We start from the raw sequence: 19,653 nt of genomic DNA on the forward strand, positions 1-19,653 counted from the left end.
AACATGGAAGTAAAACATTTTAACAGTTTCTATGGTTTACTTTTTTTCACACAGTCATCATCCTATTGGTTCATTTGTTTTTGCAGCCCCAGGACACAGTCTTTTGTAACACCACTTCAGTTTCCTGCGGCTCGCTTCAGGACAGGGAAACAGCCTCACACGGCACATAATGGTCTTGGTGAATTGTGATCATTTATTTTATTTCAGCATAGTACACACACCAGCTGTGCAGACACCATAGAAACAGCTAAACCACGAAAAAAGTCACTTCGAGTTAGTTAAAATCTGCACGATCTGTTGTTGTGTAAGCTTGAAAGCAGGAGCTAAAGTGAAGTCGTGTCACGTCATGTCTTGTCATGAAGGTAATTGTGGTAAGGAGGAAAGTGCAGAGGCTGCTGCAGCAGCAGATGGATTGCAACGCTACCAGAGCAGGCCTGCATGAAAGCTGAATATGTTCGAGCACGTTGGCTTCAGAGGGCAGATTTTACAGTTTAGTTTTAGACAAATGACATCTGTGGAAATTCAGTGACTTAAACACACAAACACAATTTCTAGTCCAAACCAATCCATGAATCTGACCTGCTTCCACAGCAGAGAAGTTAAATGATTATCTGAAGGAAGTGAAATTTCAGTTTTAAAATGTGTTGTGACATGGCAGATTCTCATCAACCCTAAGTCATCGCTCTCAGGCTTAAAAGGTGACACTGAGTTTTGCTCCCTCCTGTGGGCACACTGGAAATTACAAGCTGACATGGGTCCATGTTCGTAGGAGCATTTTCAAGTTGCAGTAAGTAAAAAGAGAGAAATGTTAAGAGGTAATGCAAATAAAGCAGTGCTCTGTGGCAAACATGGAAGACAACTTTTGAGTTTTTAAAATTTATTTATTTCATTTTTAAGTGTTTTATTATTTTTTTTTCTCCAAAAAAATCCTGAGGTATTCACAATATAATGGCATTTATTCTGTTTGAAATGAGAATGGGAGAAGGGGGGGTAAAATACAGCCATAAACAAAATAAAAACAAAAAAAGGAACAGGCAGTAAAGCTGTGTCGATTGATACAACTGTCAAGACAATATATCTGTGGTGTGATACATACAAGAAGCCTCTGAACAGCAACAGCTGTGACTGAAGTCAGTCCTCCCCCTGTCCTGCAAACTAGCAAACTCATGCAATCTACACCGAGAACTGCATTTAGAAAAAAAACAAGCAACAAACCTCAATGCAGGCATGTCCCACAGGTCAATGACACAGCAATCAGTCCACTATCATAGCAGTTATCAGCTGAAACACCTAAATCTTAAAAAACAAATCTAGTCTGCTTCGTAGCTCGCATTCAGTTCCTAATGATTAAAACCCCCCCAGGCTTCAAACGATACCAGCTCAAACTGTGAGCTATTAGCCAAGCACTAGAGTTCAAATACACCACGCTGGGGTTTTGAACCACAAGCAGTTTGTCTGAGAGGGTAAACAGTAAACAAAAGAATGGGTGTCAGTAAATCTGACAGTCACAGTAAAGCCAGAAACAGAACACTTTACTGTGCTGTAGGTTTCTATTTTAACCTCTTAATCTGTTACTTTAGAGACTGTATGTTAGTGTGATGACTGATTATAATATTTTACTTTCTGTACACAATGGTAAATGCCAATGAGACTACTCCTCACCTTGTGTCCTGTTTGCCCTCCACAAAAAAGGAGTACACATAAAAATAAAAAAAACAAAAACATACATACAATTGACCAATAAATAAATATCAGTGAAAAAAATACACTGTTGAATCATTTTCTTGCTCTGTGTCACAGATCTATATGATTGATAAAATAACTGCTGTGACTTTAAGAAAATAAGGAAAACACCCAATATTCTCCTCTCTGCACAACAATCCCAAATCTGCAACACAAAACAAAACAAAAACAAAATAAACCCCATCACAAGTGCAACATCAGTCATGACAGTCTCAGCATTACAAAAAAAAAAAAACAATCAGCTCACTACTACAGCATCAGACAAACCAGAAAGAATACAAAATAATATTCATAAAATAAAATAGATTTAAAAAAAAATTAAATTCAAAAGTAGTGGGCAGGGATAAAGAGAGAGAAAAAAAACAAAACAAAAAACAACAGCACACAATTTATGACCCAAACTGGGATAACAAGAAATAAATCGATCATGATATCTGATCAAAGGAAAACAATATACAATAAAAAAGTACTACTAGACTTTCAGTTCAGAGGTTAGCTTTATGTGGCGCTTTAGATAAGGTGGACACACACACTACAGCGTAACCAAACACGACTGCTCCACCTCGCCAGCAAAAGAAACCTTGGGAAAGACGTTCTCAGCACTGTCTGTCTGGGATCACCCATTTATGTCTTTGTTCAATTTGGTGTCATCTTTGCCCTGAATAATAATAATATTAACAATAACCATAAAAACCGTAATCACGGTAATTAGAATAATAAAAAAACAATACACAAAAATAAAAGCTAATAATAATTATAACCACCATCAATAAAGACTTTTGGTAGACCAATAAACATCACACACACTCCGCGCTCCCTCAGCTAAATGAAAAAAAAAAGACACATGAATGAGGGGAAACAGGACTTTTTTCTAACAAACACTTCCTGCTAATAAAGATAGAGCTCCTCCTGCTTGACAACTAGTGACGGGTCCAATGTCAAAACGTGTGTTTGTAAAGTTGACAGAGAACATAAAATAAAAAACGTGTGTCTTTTCGTAAGTACACAATCAATTCAACATTTTCACAAGAACAAAAATACAGACTATATGTGTAAAAATCATAAATAAGGATAAAGTTTTGTGCATCCCCACCCCAACCCACCGTTGTCTTGGAAGAAAAAAACAAAAACAAACAAAAAAAAAACAAACAATGGCAGTTACAGCCGTGACAATAACATGCAATTGATATACTTACAGCATCTCCCCCAAACTACTAACCCCGTCTAACCCGTGTCCCTCCCCAACCCCAATACAATCCTTAAATATTTGTCAGCCCATTCAAAACACGCCCCTCGTGCTCTCATTTCTCTGTGAACTAGCTGAAGGCGGCGATGTTAGTCACACTGAGGTGGAGGGGCCGGACGAACAAAATAAAACAAAACACACACACACACACACTCCAGTTTAGCCGTAAATCTGTGTATGTACACATCGAAGCAAGCTGACATGGTTTGAATGACTGCATAGTCAAAAATGATATTTGGTTTACTTACAGATGGGTATCGACACACAGCCCCACGCGCACACACACACACACACACACACACACACACTCTCTCGCTCAGTGGCAAGGCACAGCTCAGGTACACGCTATGAATTAGCTGTTTATATGCACCGCTGGCCTCGCATCTGGCAAGCTGATATACACATAAAGCCACTTGTTGGCAGTAGCCAGCATTGCTGCGTAGCATGGGATAACTTTATACATTTGGTTTGTGTGTGTGTGTTTGCGTGTAATCAGGTGTTTCCTCACGCAGCATAGGTGTAGCCCAGCCAGGTGTGTGGATGGAAATGCACGCTGACGGCACAGTCGAGCGAGTGTGTGTTTGTAAAACACACATCACCTTAATAACAGAGAGCCTTAACAGTGGGAGACTGGGTCCAGCTGTGTGTTTGGACAAGACTTAGCCGGACAGAGTTTCAACAGTGAAACTGCAGTGAGTGTGGGCTGCACGTCTCCTAGAGAGACTGTTTTTGAAACTGCACCAATGATGCACCTCAGACTGTGCTGTCAGTGCAGTACAGCTGACAGATGCTAAGCACCAGATCTAGGTTTATATACAACAGGTTTAGCAGGGAGGCCATGATCAGCCCTGAATCCCGAGAGTTGGGGAATTTACAAAAGCGGGACGACCACGTTCACTTCTGAAAGTAAATCCTTGAATCAGTTCTAGGTCCCACCCTGGTTTGGAGACTAAAACCCGACAACGGCCGAGCTAACGGATTTGTGCCAACTCACTGTCACATCTGCCCCAGGGCCTGTATCACGAAGCAAACTGAGCCATTGTTGGGCTGGTATCACAAAGCTGGCTCACTTCTATCACATCTGTTAAAACTTAACAATGGCACACTGACCAGTCACTGGAAGCAGTCAGAAAGACTGTCCGACGTGGGCAGATGTAATAATAAAAAAGCTACAGTATACCGTATTCTTAATATACAAGTTAATTTATTTTTCATGATAACTAGGTTAAAGATAACACAATAGATTCACAATGATAACTTTACACTCCTAACCCAGAATGCCAGCTACATTTAAAGGACCACTCCTCCATTTTTACATAACGGTGAGGAGTATTAACATCTGGATTATATCTTCTGTGCTACATTATGTTTTATATGGACACACTTGAGTAGTGTGTAACTAAGAACGGCCTTGTCCATATGAACACACTCACAGCTGGATTAGTTAGAGAGGTAACGGTGCCGCTTGATAACGGATTAGTGACGGTGGCTCTAGGGGACTGATAAAGTTCAGCTGCACTCGCGTCCTGACGCAGGCCCAAGGTGAGTCCACTGAGCAGAAGGATGAGCCGGCTGGGTTTTATTGCTTGGCCCTTGTTGTGTGTTAGTGCACCAGTCTCCCCTGTACGGTATATGACACACACATGGCACTGCTTACTACAGCACCCCCCCCCCCCACTAGCCATAGAGAGATTTCATATATATCATAGCTGAGAGTAATCAATTCTAATGTCAATAACAATAGTCATGACAACGTCTTGTATTTCTGTGGAGTTGCAGACACCTTTGGTGTGAACTGTCAAGGTTGTCAAGCTTGCAGGTGACCTGTGGACAGATGGAGGGATGGATGGGCGGAGTAAAGGATGTGACAAAAAGCATCTGGACAGACAGACGTTCCCTCTGTTCATATTTATGCTGTACAGAGTTGTAGTGTGACGATGGTGTATAAATGACTACTTCCATTACACAGAGCTACAGCTGAGGTGCAGTGTGTGTTGTTAGTTAATATCGTGTGAGTTAGTACTTTTCGTGAAGCCCTCCTGCACTTTCTCTTCCAATCCCACCTGCAAACTCTCACTTGCTTTTACCCTCTTCACACCTGCTCTTCTGTATTTGGTAACATGAGGAGACATTGCATTATTTCACTTATTTGGCTTAAAAGAAAAAGAATAAAGTATTTGTCCTTTGGGGAAAAGAAGTGGCAGCAGCGTCTAAAGCAATAAAAAGTAGCAGCAGTAGCCATGTAATAAATAACACAGTTTGAAGAGAACATCACCATCATAAACACAACATGCTAACTCACTGGCTAAAATCAAAATGGACAGGTTGGTGTAACACCATGAAAGCTTTTTACAATACCCAGCCTCAGAGCTCGGCAGTCGTGTGAAACTTGGGCTGATGTTTTCCTTTCCTTTATCACGCATTAACTTTCTGTCTTTCCCAACTCGTTTCTCACTTTTCTTTGACTTCCCAACCCACTTTCTTAACGCTCCCTGTCTCCTTTTCACTTCTCTCTGCCCTCTCCTTCCTTTTTCCTTTCCGATCGCCAATTGACAACCTCTCGACAACATCCCTGGATCTCTCGCTCACTCTCTGACACTTAACAGTTCCCTGCCTCTATCGTTGCCACCCTCAGTACTCTGTGTCTAGCAGTGATTTGGTTTAGTGCGTGACGGGGTGTGGGAGGTTTGAGTCTGCACGTCTAGCAGGCTTTGGCTGTGGCCCTGTAACAGTGGAGGCAGTAGACTCTAATCAGTGATCTGCTCTCATACATCTACAGTATACATCGCAGCTTCAAACACACTGTTCAGGTGTCTGGTTTATCCCTTGGCCCTGGGTCAAGTTCTACCTGCTGCATAGATTGTAACTATACACACTCTGGAGCTAAGCAATTATGAAGCTGCTCCACATATTCAGTGGGCCTCAAACTGTATTAAGTAAACAATTAAAGAGTTAAAAAATCACCAGCTATCCTTGTCTTTTGAAACCATGTGCATCTTATAAATTTGTTAAATGAAAATAGTTTCACCAGTAATGATAATGAAAGTGTGAGTTTTGATCTTATAAAAATGTAAATTATTACGTTAATATTGTTACAGAAAAATTAAAAACACAATCAGTGATAGTAAAAAAACTGATCGGGAGATATGATTTCAAAATGAATCCTTGTCCTAACCTTAGTCCTAATGATCGTGCAGGCCCCTGGGCCAGTACTTTGAGACCCCGTCTCCAGGTTTCAAAAGACACCAAAACTTTCTTTAACAAAACTTGAGTGAGTGTGGTTTCTTAATATCTGAAATTCTGCAGGTGTAAGTCTGAATCTCTTCGCCTCCACCAGCCACAACCTGCACGCAGCCTTTGGTTTGGAAATGCAGTGGAGCACTACGTCACAGCAGAGACAGACCGAGGTGGACAAGGAGGAAGAGGTAGACAAATGGAGAGTGAAGGAAACAAAAGCTCCACAGGTAATACCCCATTTATATTCTTTGTACAAGATAAGCTGCTGTTCACTCTTAAAACAGCTATTCAGTCTCCAAATAGTCCTCAGCATACGACTCCCTTCTCTTACTTTCTCTGCTGCACTTATAGAAAGCATCACACATCTTTTCTCTCCTTAGTATCCCTCCATATCCTTTAATGCTTTTAGTTCTGAAAATGTACAAACTTAATGATAAATGGCCCCTTTTTCTACAAACACTAAGCAACACAAATTTTTTTGTAATTCTTTTTCATCGTTTTTCCAATTATGCAGCTGATAAATACAACGATCGATTCTCTAAACATATTTCATAGCGACGTTAATGAGAATTCCTATCCTTACATGTTAGAAATGAAGCACAGACAACGGATTCATTTGTCCGTGTTTGTGCATTAGAGCTGTAGTGTGAAGGAGAATAAAAGACTAGAAAACAACTCTCACTTAAAAAAAAAAAACAACAACCAGTGACTGTGTCTTGATTTTTATCCATACACACACACACACACACACAGACATGGAAATGCTCACTCACACACACAAACACACACAGATACAGCCTGAGAATGTGTGATAGTAGAAACACCTGAAGAATCATAATTGCACCGGACACTGTTGTGTCCTCCATAACGTTTATGTACAAGAGTGATTCATGTTTGCTAATGTAGCAGATGTTTGTTCCAGTGTGTAGTGACTACTCTGTTGACTAATCCATTAGCTTGGATCAATGCTGAAGACAGACAGCTAGGTGACAGTGAAAAGTGGATGAAATGTAGAAAACACATACAAGATACACACACGTTTTGTACTGCAGTGTGTGTACCTGTTACACTGCGATGTGACATGATATGATAGTATGACGTATAGTATGAGTCTGAGCAGTGTGTGAACGAAAGAAGCTAAATACAGTGTGCACTTTTTTCTGCCCCACACCCTCCCCGTGTCTGCCTGTCCAGAATCAACACACTGATAAACAGAACCACCTGTGTCATCCATCCATCCATCAGCCCGTCTCTCTGTCCCTCACTCCATCTGTCCAGCCGGAGTTCTCTACCGAGTCTCCAGCTCTCCCTCCCCTGTGGGCTCTTTAGGTTCTCCAGTGGACAGATGGACAGGTGGGCTGGATCTAACACTAGACTTAGCTGCTCACGCTGGACTAGACTAGGCCAGACTGAGTCTGGGCTTGGCAAAGCTAAAGCTAGGCTAGACAAGCGTATGGCTAAGCTAATGCCAGGCTAGGCTACGCTAGGCTACCTACTGAAGAGCGAGTGGAGCTGGTGCTGATGGCTGTAACACTGGCTGCTGCGAGGCGACTCGGTACGATCCATCACTGTCTGAAACCAACCAGCCACGTCCACCTCCAGCACCTCGTAACGCCGGATGAAACTATGCTCCTAGAGGAGGGAGACAGCACATTTTAGCTGCAGTTTAGCACCAGGTATTTCTGGAAATTGCTGATCAAGACGGGAGACTCACCAGCAGTTGGTGATATTTTGGCCTTTTTCTGTGATCCTTTGTGAGGCTGTGGAAAGACGTGCACATGCACAAGTGAAGCTACAATCAATGAATTTTAATATAATCAGCTTTTAAATGAGATATGAACCCACCAGTCTTTGACGAAGGACTGGAAGTCAAGGGAGAAGCCCATGCTGAGAGGCAGCAGAGGGGGGTCTTCCTGCAACACTTTGGTCAGAACCTCAAAGTCTGTTTTGCAGTTCTTGTAGGGAAACTGTCCTGTGGCCAACTCCACCTAAAGCATCCACCATCATCGACAACAAATGTTTCACTTGTCCAAAAAATGAAGCAACTAAATCAAGAATAGTTATTTTACAGTTCATGAACTCTCTTCTGTGCTTAAACCTGTTTTTTTCATCCATTACTGGAAACATGGGCACTGTCATAAAGTATTCCCTTATATTCTCAATGTTAAGAATATTTACACTTTTTGTTGACTCTGCTGCTCCTACTCATGTGATTCTAATTCATTTTATAGCTATAAAATTAATCTGCCACTTGAAAATCGAATTTGTTTAATTCATCTTTGCACGAGTTTCTACACAGAATGGCTAGAAACTGGCAGATTCATTGATAATAAGAATAACAGTAAATTAGCTGCATCCTTAATTAATTTCCTCCTCACAGAGGCTATTGATCTTAGGTCTGTGTTGGCTCTGCATTACATGGTAACCACTTTTGACACTACAGCTGTAAAATAATGGATGAAGCTACAGCCAGAGATTTAGATGAGTAAAAACATCCCTGACTTCCCATAAAAAAATTTGTTGATGAATGAAATGAAATATTATTGTTGCAGGCACAACTGGTTTTATACTCTATACAGCAATAATTAGTAATTAATCATTCATTTGTTTTACCAGAGAAATGCCAAGGCTCCACACGTCTGCTCGGATGTCATAGTCAGGTTTAGTGGGGTCTGGAGGGTCTATTCTTTCAGGCTGCACAAATACATAAACAGTTGATACTGCTCAGATAGTACCATGTACCACATGCAAACAAAATGTCTGATAGCACTTGTTTGCATCCATCTATTTTGTGCACTGTTTGAAGATATGTAACATGTAAGACTCATTATATCTTATATCTTTTCACTCACTGCCATGTAGGCAGCACAGCCAGCGCTGCGGGTCTTGGCCTTGGAGTCGACGAGGCGCCCGCTGATGCCAAAATCACATAGTTTGATCTGACCTTTAGCATCCAGGAGGATGTTGGAGGGTTTAACGTCCCGGTGGATGACACCGTGCTTCTCTTTTAGGTACAGCAACGCTTTCACTATCTAGATACACACACATATATATACACACACACACACACGAACACACAGTAAGAACAAAATCTTCAAATGACCACCAGTGTTACACTTTCCCATCTGTGCTGCTTCCACTTACAGCCACTGTCATCTTCCCTAGGATTCGCTCTGGAATGGGGCCCTGGATTCTCTTCTTCAGTTTTTCAGCGCACGTTCCCATCAGCTCCATGGCAATAAATACATCTGTCTGTACATGTATACAAACACAGACACACACATTCAGCTGTTACCAGTTCAAGAAAGGAGTTTACTGAAGTGTGAAGCAGTGACATTGGGTGCTATTATAAAAATAAACCTCAAGTATCAGTTTGTTTAACTTCAGCTATGAACATGCTCTGGTGACTGCTCTCCTATAACTTTGTTGATATAAATAATGTATTTTGAGAACACCCACATTGGTAACAATGGCGCCGTAGCACTGGATGATGTAAGGGCAGTCGTGACTCTTCAGGACTACATCCAGGTCCATCAGGATCCTCTTGTTCTCATCCTTGTTTCCTGTACGGCGCATTTGCTGGTGACACACACACACAGTAATATCAGACATCTAAGATTCCTGCCAGCATATGAATTTGTATAGTACCCGCTGTGTGTGTGTGTGTGTGTGTGTGTGTGTGTGTGTGTGTGTGTGTGCGTGCGCCCAGAAACAAGCCATTAGTTAATCACAAAGTAAATTCTTATTTAGTGAACTGACTGACTACCTAATTGTTAAACAGCCTGGGGGGGGCTACAATTAAGTCATCTCTTAAAGTGGAGGGTGGTTATTCTGGGTTATTACTGCCACTGTGTTGGTAAACTAGTCACAATTTAAGCACAACTGAAAACAACAGAGGGCAGCACAGTGGATGAGTGGTTAGCACTGTTGCCTCACAGCAAGAAGGTTCCTGGTCTGAAACCCATCAGGGGCCTTCCTGTGTGGAGTTTGCATGTTCTCCCTGTGCCTGTGTGGGTTTTCTCCAGGTACTCTGGTTTCCTCCCACAGTCCAAAAACATGTATGTCAGGTTGATTGGTGACTCTAAATTGCCCATAGGAGTGAGTGTGAGTGTGTGAGGTTGTTTGTCTCTATGTGGCCCTGTGATGGACTATTCTGGCTACCTGTCAAAACCAAACTACATCTTAATATGCAGTTATTTATCAGGAAACCCACCTTCTTGATTTAATCTTATTTCTCTCTAGCACAGCTTAAATACAATAACTTGAAACACCAGCAGTTTACAAGACATGCTAAAAAGTGTACATCAATCCAAAACTGAAAGCGTATTATCGACAAAGCCTTCACTGGTTGTCCATGCAAAAGAAAGAAAGTGACGTATAATTCAGGTGATATTAGAATCTAAATATAATCACCAGGTCAGTTTCCTAGTGGTTCCTGACTTAAGTACCAATTCAGTCCAATTTTAATATTTTGTCTCAGAATATCACAGACTTTATCATATAGATCCTAGATTAGAGATTGTACAGTGGCTGTGTAAATGATGAAGAGCTGGAATTCAAGAGACTCTTACTTTGACAGCGATGACATGGCCAGTCTTCTTGAATCGCACTTTGAAGACCTGTCCACAGGTGCCACTACCGATCTCCCCCTCGCTGATCAGGTCTGACACCTCTGCTGGATATCGCTGTACACGAGGCAAAATAGAAGTTGTGGATCATGCTTAAGATGTTTTCACTGGTTACCGTGGTAATTGATATAATTATGTAAATTCCTAAAGAGAAACATCTCAGGGACATGCCATTTCTGACTTTCTGTATAATAGAGCAACAGTAATCCCCTCTGGGCCATTTAGTAACAAATGTTTTGATGTGTAATTAAGCTGCTTCCCCATGGGACATGAATGCATCATCGTTAAATTAAAACAGTGGTGACTCAGATGCTGATGTGACATCTCAATGAGTGCACAATGTAGCGAGAGCGCTGAGCTAATGAGTGCAGCAGTGAGTCACATCATTCTCTCAAGCAAACCCTGACTGGTTCCGATTATGATGCTGGAGGGAAAAAACAAACAAAATCAGGCCAACACAGAGTCAAGCTCCTCCACATTATCTCAGTAGACAAAACATTAGACCTCAAGGTTTTTGACAGTTTTCATAATGTTCTGTTTACTATCAAAGAGTCTCTGCTTTGCTCAAGTATCCTTCAGTCTGTGTGTTCACCACTGTCAGTTTTTAATCTTGATCTAGTCTAACAACAGTCTCTGTGCTCATCACACTTTTTCACTGAGCCTTTATCACTGCAGCAAAAGGCTCATTTATTATCTTATTGTCAAGGTCACAGTGTTTTGAATTAAAGGAAGGCCAATGCCTCTTGAAACACTTTGCCCATTTGTCTCCACTGTCTCTTAGGCCAAACAGAGATGTTACTCTCAAAAAACAGTTGACAAATATTTTGCATTATTTAAAAGAAAACCAATGAGTTCCTAAACAGATAGCAGTAAATAATAGTCCCCAACAATAATTTCATTTTTTGCATCGACTGATACAAATTTGTTGCTCATGTGTGCAGCCCTATGGCACAGAGTCAAATACGAGGTCAGGGTTTAATGCACAGACAATGTTCATTGTTGGTTTTGATCTTTTAATGGGAGGTGTTGAAACCAACAAAAACAATGAATATCTCTTTCTGCTTTTAGATCTGTCTTTGCAACATGTGCCTCCATATGCACATCTCACCTGTCCGTCGATCTTCAAATAACCTGTCTGCTTCATGATCTCCTGCAATTTCTGGTCAATCTCTGCACTGTGGGGACAATAACACAATAACACACAAAGTCAGGGATCATAAATGCTAAATGAATTATGCCTAAGTCTGGAGCATCTACACTGCGACAAGAGAGAGAGAGAGCAAGAGGGTGACTTCTGACTCATAAATGGATACTGTATGTACCCACACACTGCACATGGATCCATTATGTGGATCACTTCATACCTCTCACTCCCCCAGTGTGTGTGCCTGACAATACAAAAACACATACACAATAGAACACACATGTGCAGTGTTATGTGTGTGTTCATGTGACCCTTTTGAATGTGAACTGACTCGGTGACTGTATGCCTCTTCTTCTCTGCATGCTGCACCTGTGTGGGTATCACTGAGTCTATGTACATTTTCGAATCAGACATGTTTCCATTTATAACAACCTTTAAACGCTGCACTTTCATAGTGATTTTCAACAACAAAAGGCCCTACATAGCCACAGTAAAAGCCTTTTATTGTTCCTACATTACTGGAAACAGTTTCTGTTTTTGTCAAGAGTCGACATACTTCTCTAAACTCTTCTGTAGGCCGTATGGAGGTGTGGGCAGGGTGAGCATGTTTCGCGGGCGGATGGGGTACGGGTGGTGCTGAGGCGAGCTCTCTGAAGACGACGAACGGCTGCCTCCATCGTTGGCCAGTGGCAGCTGGAGTGCTGGGGTGGGGGGACATGACACTTTAGACACAGACAGGAGGCTGAGGGGTCCAAGTATGTGCTTTACACCCTAGGCTAGCATGCATTCATGCATTCACTAACTCCAACATTGTAGTGATTTTAAGCTGCTGTGGTGATGATGTAGAATTTGTTAATAGTGTTCATTTTTTATAATAGTTTTGTTTCCTAAACTTTACATTTCCTGACGGAAATCTGACACTTTTTTTTTTTATATAAAAAGTGTCAGAAAAGAGAGTGATCCATTATTTTTGTGTAGTACTGACTGAAAATGATTTCCCATGAGGCACAAAGAGCACAAGACAAACTGGCCTTGGCACAGTCTAGGAGTCATTACCAAAAACTCTTCTATCTAAAGTCTGCATTATATTTATACAGCATAAGAGCTTGTTTTTTTTTCCCTTAGAATTATAGGTTTGTTTCTGTTTCACTTATGTCCCAGCCAATGTTAAAACAAACAGGAGCGTTATCGCAGAAAAAAGCAACACCATTCTCAGGCAGAGAGCGACAGCACAGAGTTAGCCCATAGTTCAGTAAAGGGCTGTGGACATCCGACAGTTGTTAAAGAAAAATTACAGTTCATTTTGTGGATCCAGGTATTGGTTTTAACAGTTAGGGTAACACTGTACTCACTAAAGAGGTCGGTGAGGTCTCAGGATATAGTAACATTACTGATAAAATGACCAGTAAACAGTTGATTTGAAGGTAAAACCAAATGTGAGCACAGATAGTTTTAATAATCTAAATAAAGGAGTGAGTGCTATAAGAAGTACGGTAGGTCAGAGTCAATCTGTGAAACATTTACAAGAGGCTGTTGGGTGAATAATGTACCGTTCACCTTTGTTTACTCTTCCGAATAACTTTAGCTAACATGAGTATCTATTTTGTGTGTGTTGCTTGTGTTTGATGTGCTTATGTATGTCAGTATTAACACACACGTATCATGCAACCAAAACACAGAGGAAGCCAGTAGCTATGATCACAGACTGCATGAATTAAGACATCAGCCTCTGACTACTAGTTTCAATCTGTACTTATTAGAAGTGTCACATCAGCAAATTTTTTATGTTCAAAACTAGCTCACAAAACACTTCAAGGACCCTGCAACTGTTGTTATTATCGTAATTATCACTGCTTTTGTAGTGGCAGGATGGCAAAAAAACTCCTTTGAGAGTGCCTGTGGGTGTTTGTGTCCATGAGTCACCTGTGGATGTTTCAGCCTGTAAGGGGACAATCAGTTAGTAAAGGGCAGGAGGGGTTAATGTGGAGAGGAAGGGAGACTCGGGCAGTCTTTGGCACAGATTGCATCTCCATAGTTTGGCTGGCTCCAGATGGACGGGTAGGAGGATAGACAGGCAGACAGAGTGAGGGGAGAGACACAGAGATATTCACAGGCACTGCTGAACTGCCTCCTGCTTGCACAGTCCCGCTGCTAAAGGACGGAGGAAGGGAGGATGCCAGAAGATGAATAACAGACAAACAACATTAAACAATCTGATGTGAAAGACGGTGGAAGAGAGGAGAAATATGGCCAAAACTGCATAGCAGAGACTAAGCTGGAAGTCAGACAGTTAGTCAGTCAGACTCAGGAGGAAAGTCTTCAGCTGGCAAACAAAGAAAACAGAGGATTGAAGGAGAAGACAGTGTGTTCATAGCACTCCTGCAGACGGACCGGTGGGGATGCTGGATTAGAGACCGTGTCAAACAAAACACAACCCAAAACATCGTGCCGTGCAGAAAAGCCACATGCACCGTGATTCTCTGCCTCCAGCAAAATGAAGGTTAATCACCTGACACGCATCTATACAGACACACATACACTGTGAACATCAACACACACCAACTCTGCCCTGCCACTGGCACAGACACACAGACAGACAGGAGAAAGGATGGAAAGATGTGATTTGAGAGGATGTGGAAGTAACTGCTGGGTTAAAATATCTGCACTGGTCAGGGACTGGTTTCACAAACATGTATTAAACTTTTACCCCTCAGATACTAATGTGATGCTTATGTGAGATACAGAGAAAGAATTTGAGTGTGTTGAGCGTGAGATGCATGTGCAGGCATAAGGTTTGAAATGAATGAAAATGTGAGTCAGCATGCTGTTGTGCTTAATCCACAATGTCTGTAAAACCAAACCAAAACCAATACAAGTTACTGCTTCTTATATGTTACTAAAAGACCATCTAGTTGGTCTGGCTGAAACCCAATAGGGACCTATATTAGTTGTACTTTTTTCCAAACACCATCTATCTATGTTAGACTTTAAATCACAAATAAGGTAAGAAATGTTCACAAAGTGTTAAATAGACAAATATAAAGTAGTAGTAGCTTGAGAGCCTAATAGGCTCTGTTGGGACTGGAGCTACACTGATATCAAAGCTAATAACACTCTGTGCTTGAACTTGAAAATAAAAAATAAAAATCAGAGACAGAAGGGGGACACAGATGGGTGGGTAGGGTGTGATGGAGAGGAGGGGGTGCAGTGGCAGAGAGAGCGATGGATTGAATGATACCTGCACGCTGGGAAGGAGCTGGAGCAGGACTGAGCTGGATCACGATGACTAGACAGAGGAAAGAAAATATACACACACACACGCACATTACTGCACGGTACTACTGAGACAATCATACATGTGCACCCACACCCACACCCACACACACACAAACAAACACAAACTCAATCACATATCAAAGAAAAGGACTTTCTGATTTGTTATAATTCACCTGTTCTCTTCCCACAGAAACAAGACAACTCTGCAGTGAAGGGTAGAGGATAAGTCTGGTGTTACTGTACGTTTTTCTTATTGTCAACAAATAATCAAACGGATAAACCAGAATCAACAATGCGTCACTGGATCTCTCAATACTTTACGACGTTCATACCCTGTTTTTGATTTTACATTGAGGGACTCAAGTTGGTACATGTCAGCATTTATCGATCTCATGGATCTTCATGGTAAGGTTCCCATTTTCATGTGTAACACATTACTGTAATGTTAATAAACCTGTTACTAGTTTGTGTAGAGAGCAGTTGTGTCAGCAGTAAGTCACTATGGTAGTTGGCCGAACCTTGACACTTTTTATAAAACGGTCTATAAAAGTCAGTCTATAAAACGTTTATAAAACAGTCAGTAAGAGTTTTAATAATAAACCACTGCTATAAAACACACACTTGCAGATGAATTCCTTCCTAACTACCTATGACATGGCTTGTCAGCGAACAACATGAGCCATTAACATAAAACTAAACTCTTCACCTCATTCTACTAAGTAATCCTGTTGGTCTGAATATGAGAAAATTCTTCTTATGTTCTTCTTAAATTCTTCTTCTTTGAAAATTCGGTTGAAAAATTATGCTGCCATCCCCCCTTTCCCCTGGTTTTTGTCTAGTTTCTGCTTGTTAAATGGGTTTTAATGTAGCAGCATAAATAGTTGTCTTACACATATAACAAGTTTATTTTTCAATGAATGTCCTGCTCAGCTTTGTCAGATACCATCAACAATTAAATACAATGAACACATATCAAACGTGTTTGTTTTACTATAAAAACATGAATACTGGCTGAGCACAGAGGAAAGTTCGCTCTAAGATGTGGTAGTGCCGATATTATGCCAGTAAGACATAATGTATTGGTTACACTGGGAAGCTACTCAGTATGAGCACATCATATGTTTAGTTCCCACTGAAGAAGGCACTGCCTCTGAAATGTTTGTCTGTACTCAGCTGTGTTTATTCACAGAGACTGATCTGAAACATCTTTCAGAGAGCAAAAGCGACTTTTTGGACTTTTTGTTATTACATGACTGTCAGCCAATCTGCTCCAAAAGATCAATATTGGTGATAAGACCAACAGGACAGACAGGATCAAAGTTTCCATAGTTGTAGAAGTCCAGGTCTGAATCACAGTAAAGGCTGTAGATCATAATAAATTAATCACACTTACACTAAAGTGTTGAATTTGGCCTCTTCCTGAGATTTGTTGACAATAACAGAAAGAAATAAAGAACAGCACTCTTAAAAACAGAAGAGAAAGGGTTTGCGAATGAACAAGAAGTGATGATCTGTAAGAAAATGATCTTTGTCCAATAACATGAGTGAAAATGTGTTTAATGCTGTTGCTCTGGGTTTTAAACGTGCACCGTGTTACACAGGTGAGACAATAAAGAGCTTTTCTCCTCAGGTTCAGTGTTTGTGGAACAAGTCAGCCAGACAGCAGACTGACATTTCTCCACTACGAGTAAAGCACAGTGTGTTTACAACAGAACAGCCTAGCTAGCGTTAGCTAACCTTAGCTAACGCTAGCTAGCGTTAGCGTCAAAGCTCGGGAACAAATTAGCTTCGTTAAGGCTCAAACACGGCAGTGAAAACTCACTTTGCGCAAAGAGTCACCAGCAGCTACACTGTTGGAAAATGACACGAAGCTGCACCAAGTGGCGTCTTTAATGTTTCACAGACAGACTGGAAACTACATCAGATTTTCAGACCGACGCTGGGCCCGTCGCCGACTATCATTGACTGGTAGCTTGTTAGCTTAGCATGTTTGACAGGACAGGACCAAACAGGACTCGGGACGAGCCGGGACCAGTTGGGACCAGTCGGGACATTTCTACATGTGTCGGTACCGACTAGAGAAAGAATCGCACCGGTCAAGCAGCTGATCTGACGCAAAGATCAACCGACCGAGCTCAGTCGGTGTTTGTTTATGCCGCTAGCCTGTTAGCATGCTGTGGCTAAGGAGCACCATAACACCCAGCTCCTTCCCTCCCTCCCTCCGCCTCTCCGAGCTTTCACCCCGCTGTTCTGGCCGTCGCCGACTACCCGGTTCTCCAAGGTGGACACTCACTCGGCCTCGGACGTGATCGCTGCGGACTCATGTCGATGTTGAGGTCTATTCTCCGTCGAGCCTCTTCATTTTCCTGCTTTAGCTTCTCCTCGATTCGCGACAGCCTCTGCTCCAGCGACGACATCTTGAAAAATTGAGCACCATGTAGTTCAGCGGAGCTCTCGACTCCCCTCTGTGGCAGGCAGGGTAGCAGCACTGACTGACTGACTGACTGACTGGCTGACTGAGTGGGTGACTGGGTGACTGACTGACTGGCTGAGTGGGTGAGTGGGTGACTGACTGACTGACTGACTGGCTGAGTGGGTGACTGGGTGACTGACTGACTGGCTGAGTGGGTGACTGGGTGACTGACTGACTGGCTGACTGAGTGGGTGACTGGGTGACTGACTGACTGGCTGAGTGGGTGAGTGGGTGACTGACTGACTGACTGGCTGACTGAGTGGGTGACTGGGTGAGTGGGTGACTGACTGACTGACTGGCTGAGTGGGTGACTGGGTGACTGACTGACTGGCTGAGTGGGTGACTGACTGACTGGCTGAGTGACTGTGTGACTGAATGGGTGACTGGATGGCTTACTGACTGGGTGACTGACTGAGCGGGTCAGTGACTGTGTGACTGACTGGGTAACTGACTGAGTGGGTGACGGTGGCTGACTGAGTGGGTGACTGGGGGACTGGATGACTGACTGTGTGACTGACTGCTGCCTTAATGACTGACCAATCGACTGACTGGGTAGCTGACTGGGTGACTGACTGGCTGACTGTGTGACTGAATGGGTGGGTGACTGGGTGGCTGACTGACTGACTGAGTGGGTGACTCACTGGCTGACTGAGTGGGTAACCAATTGACTGACTGACTGGCTAAATGACTGACTGACTGACTGGCTAAATGACTGACTGGCTGACTGAGTGGGTAACTGATTGACTGACTGACTGTCTGACTGACTGACTGGCTAAGTGACTGACTGCCTGGACACAGTCAGTAATGCCTCCTGTATTAGTCCTACATGTTCAGTCAGCGATAGACGTTTTCCACCCTGTCACAGCAGGTCAAATGTCCTCACAGGGAAAAAGCAAATATTCTGTTAGAATAAGTTCAAACATATTTAGAGAATTTGTTTGTGATATTTGAACTGCAGTCAGCTGAACAATCTCAATTTAAGGACTAAAGGTCTATGGACTTTAAGTCGTAAGTATCCTTACTGTTTTGTTCTGGTACTTTTGACATTATTACGTGGTCTTCCTCAGCGGCAGGGTACCATATGATAAGGTATCATTGATAAAGCCACATAAGCTTTAATTAATGGTTTATTCATGTCTACATTTTATTATGAAGTAGCAGAAAATGGATATACTCAAGTACAGATACCTCAAAAATGTACTTATGTGCAGTACTTAAATAAATGTGTGTAGTTACTTTCTACCACTGCATCAACTAATGCTTTTTTTGTTCTCCCCCCTTGTGCTTATCTTTATTTAATTAAAGGAACCATCGAGCGGAGTGTTGGACCACTTAGCTGGAAAAGGCCTGCAGGATCTCTGGACCAAATTTATTTATAAACTTGTTTATGGACATTCACAGGTGTGGCGTTGTTATGGTATAACTGATTTTTAATGAGCCATTGGAAAACTGGTTCATCACCTGCATTTGTAAATGTCAATAAGTCACAATGAGTCACCATCAAGTCTGAAATGGATTTTAGTCCAAATGGCATTTTTCAGATGGTGAGTGGTCAAACAGTTCATTGGAGGGGTCTCCTTTAAAAGCTGGCACAACCTGGCCACCCAAAGTATGTCTGGAACCAGTAACAGAGCCATTAAATGCAGCTGAGAAACCTTTTATAAATACTGCCGTGTCAGAAAGAGGTGCAGAATGATGAGTTTGCTCAGGGACCAAGGATTGTAGACATTCAAGTGTTTTATGAGCATCTGGAGGATTTGCTATCCATGTTGGAAAAAGCTGAGCTTGACAGTTCGTGCTTGCCACTGGAAACAGCTGTGGGATTGTTCTGGCACTTTGAATCTTTTCATCACAAGTTCTTGATCTGCAGATGGAGTTTGCTCAGTTGTCCTGGAGCAGTAAATGT

General features: G+C 42.0%; 1 protein-coding gene across 2 annotated transcripts; it reads right to left on the reverse strand.

The window, feature by feature from the left end:
* Positions 1–860: 860 nt before the first annotated feature.
* Positions 861–17,709, reverse strand: map2k7 (mitogen-activated protein kinase kinase 7). Of its 2 annotated transcripts, XM_026302795.2 has the most exons (12): positions 17,568–17,709; positions 15,237–15,284; positions 12,555–12,699; positions 11,963–12,029; positions 10,798–10,911; positions 9,686–9,805; positions 9,371–9,478; positions 9,079–9,258; positions 8,840–8,920; positions 8,072–8,214; positions 7,941–7,986; positions 861–7,858 (listed from the first exon to the last, which is right to left on the reverse strand). In XM_026302795.2, the coding sequence occupies exons 1-12, from the start codon at positions 17,689–17,691 to the stop codon at positions 7,715–7,717; spliced, it is 1,320 nt and encodes a 439-aa protein (XP_026158580.1). In that variant the 5' UTR covers positions 17,692–17,709; the 3' UTR covers positions 861–7,714. The 2 variants fall into 2 exon arrangements, with proteins under 2 accessions (XP_026158580.1, XP_026158581.1); XM_026302796.2 differs by lacking the exon at positions 15,237–15,284.
* Positions 17,710–19,653: the final 1,944 nt, after the last annotated feature.

The sequence above is a fragment of the Mastacembelus armatus genome, chromosome 1, assembly GCF_900324485.2.
Source record: "Mastacembelus armatus chromosome 1, fMasArm1.2, whole genome shotgun sequence".
Classification (NCBI taxonomy): Eukaryota; Metazoa; Chordata; class Actinopteri; order Synbranchiformes; family Mastacembelidae; genus Mastacembelus; species Mastacembelus armatus.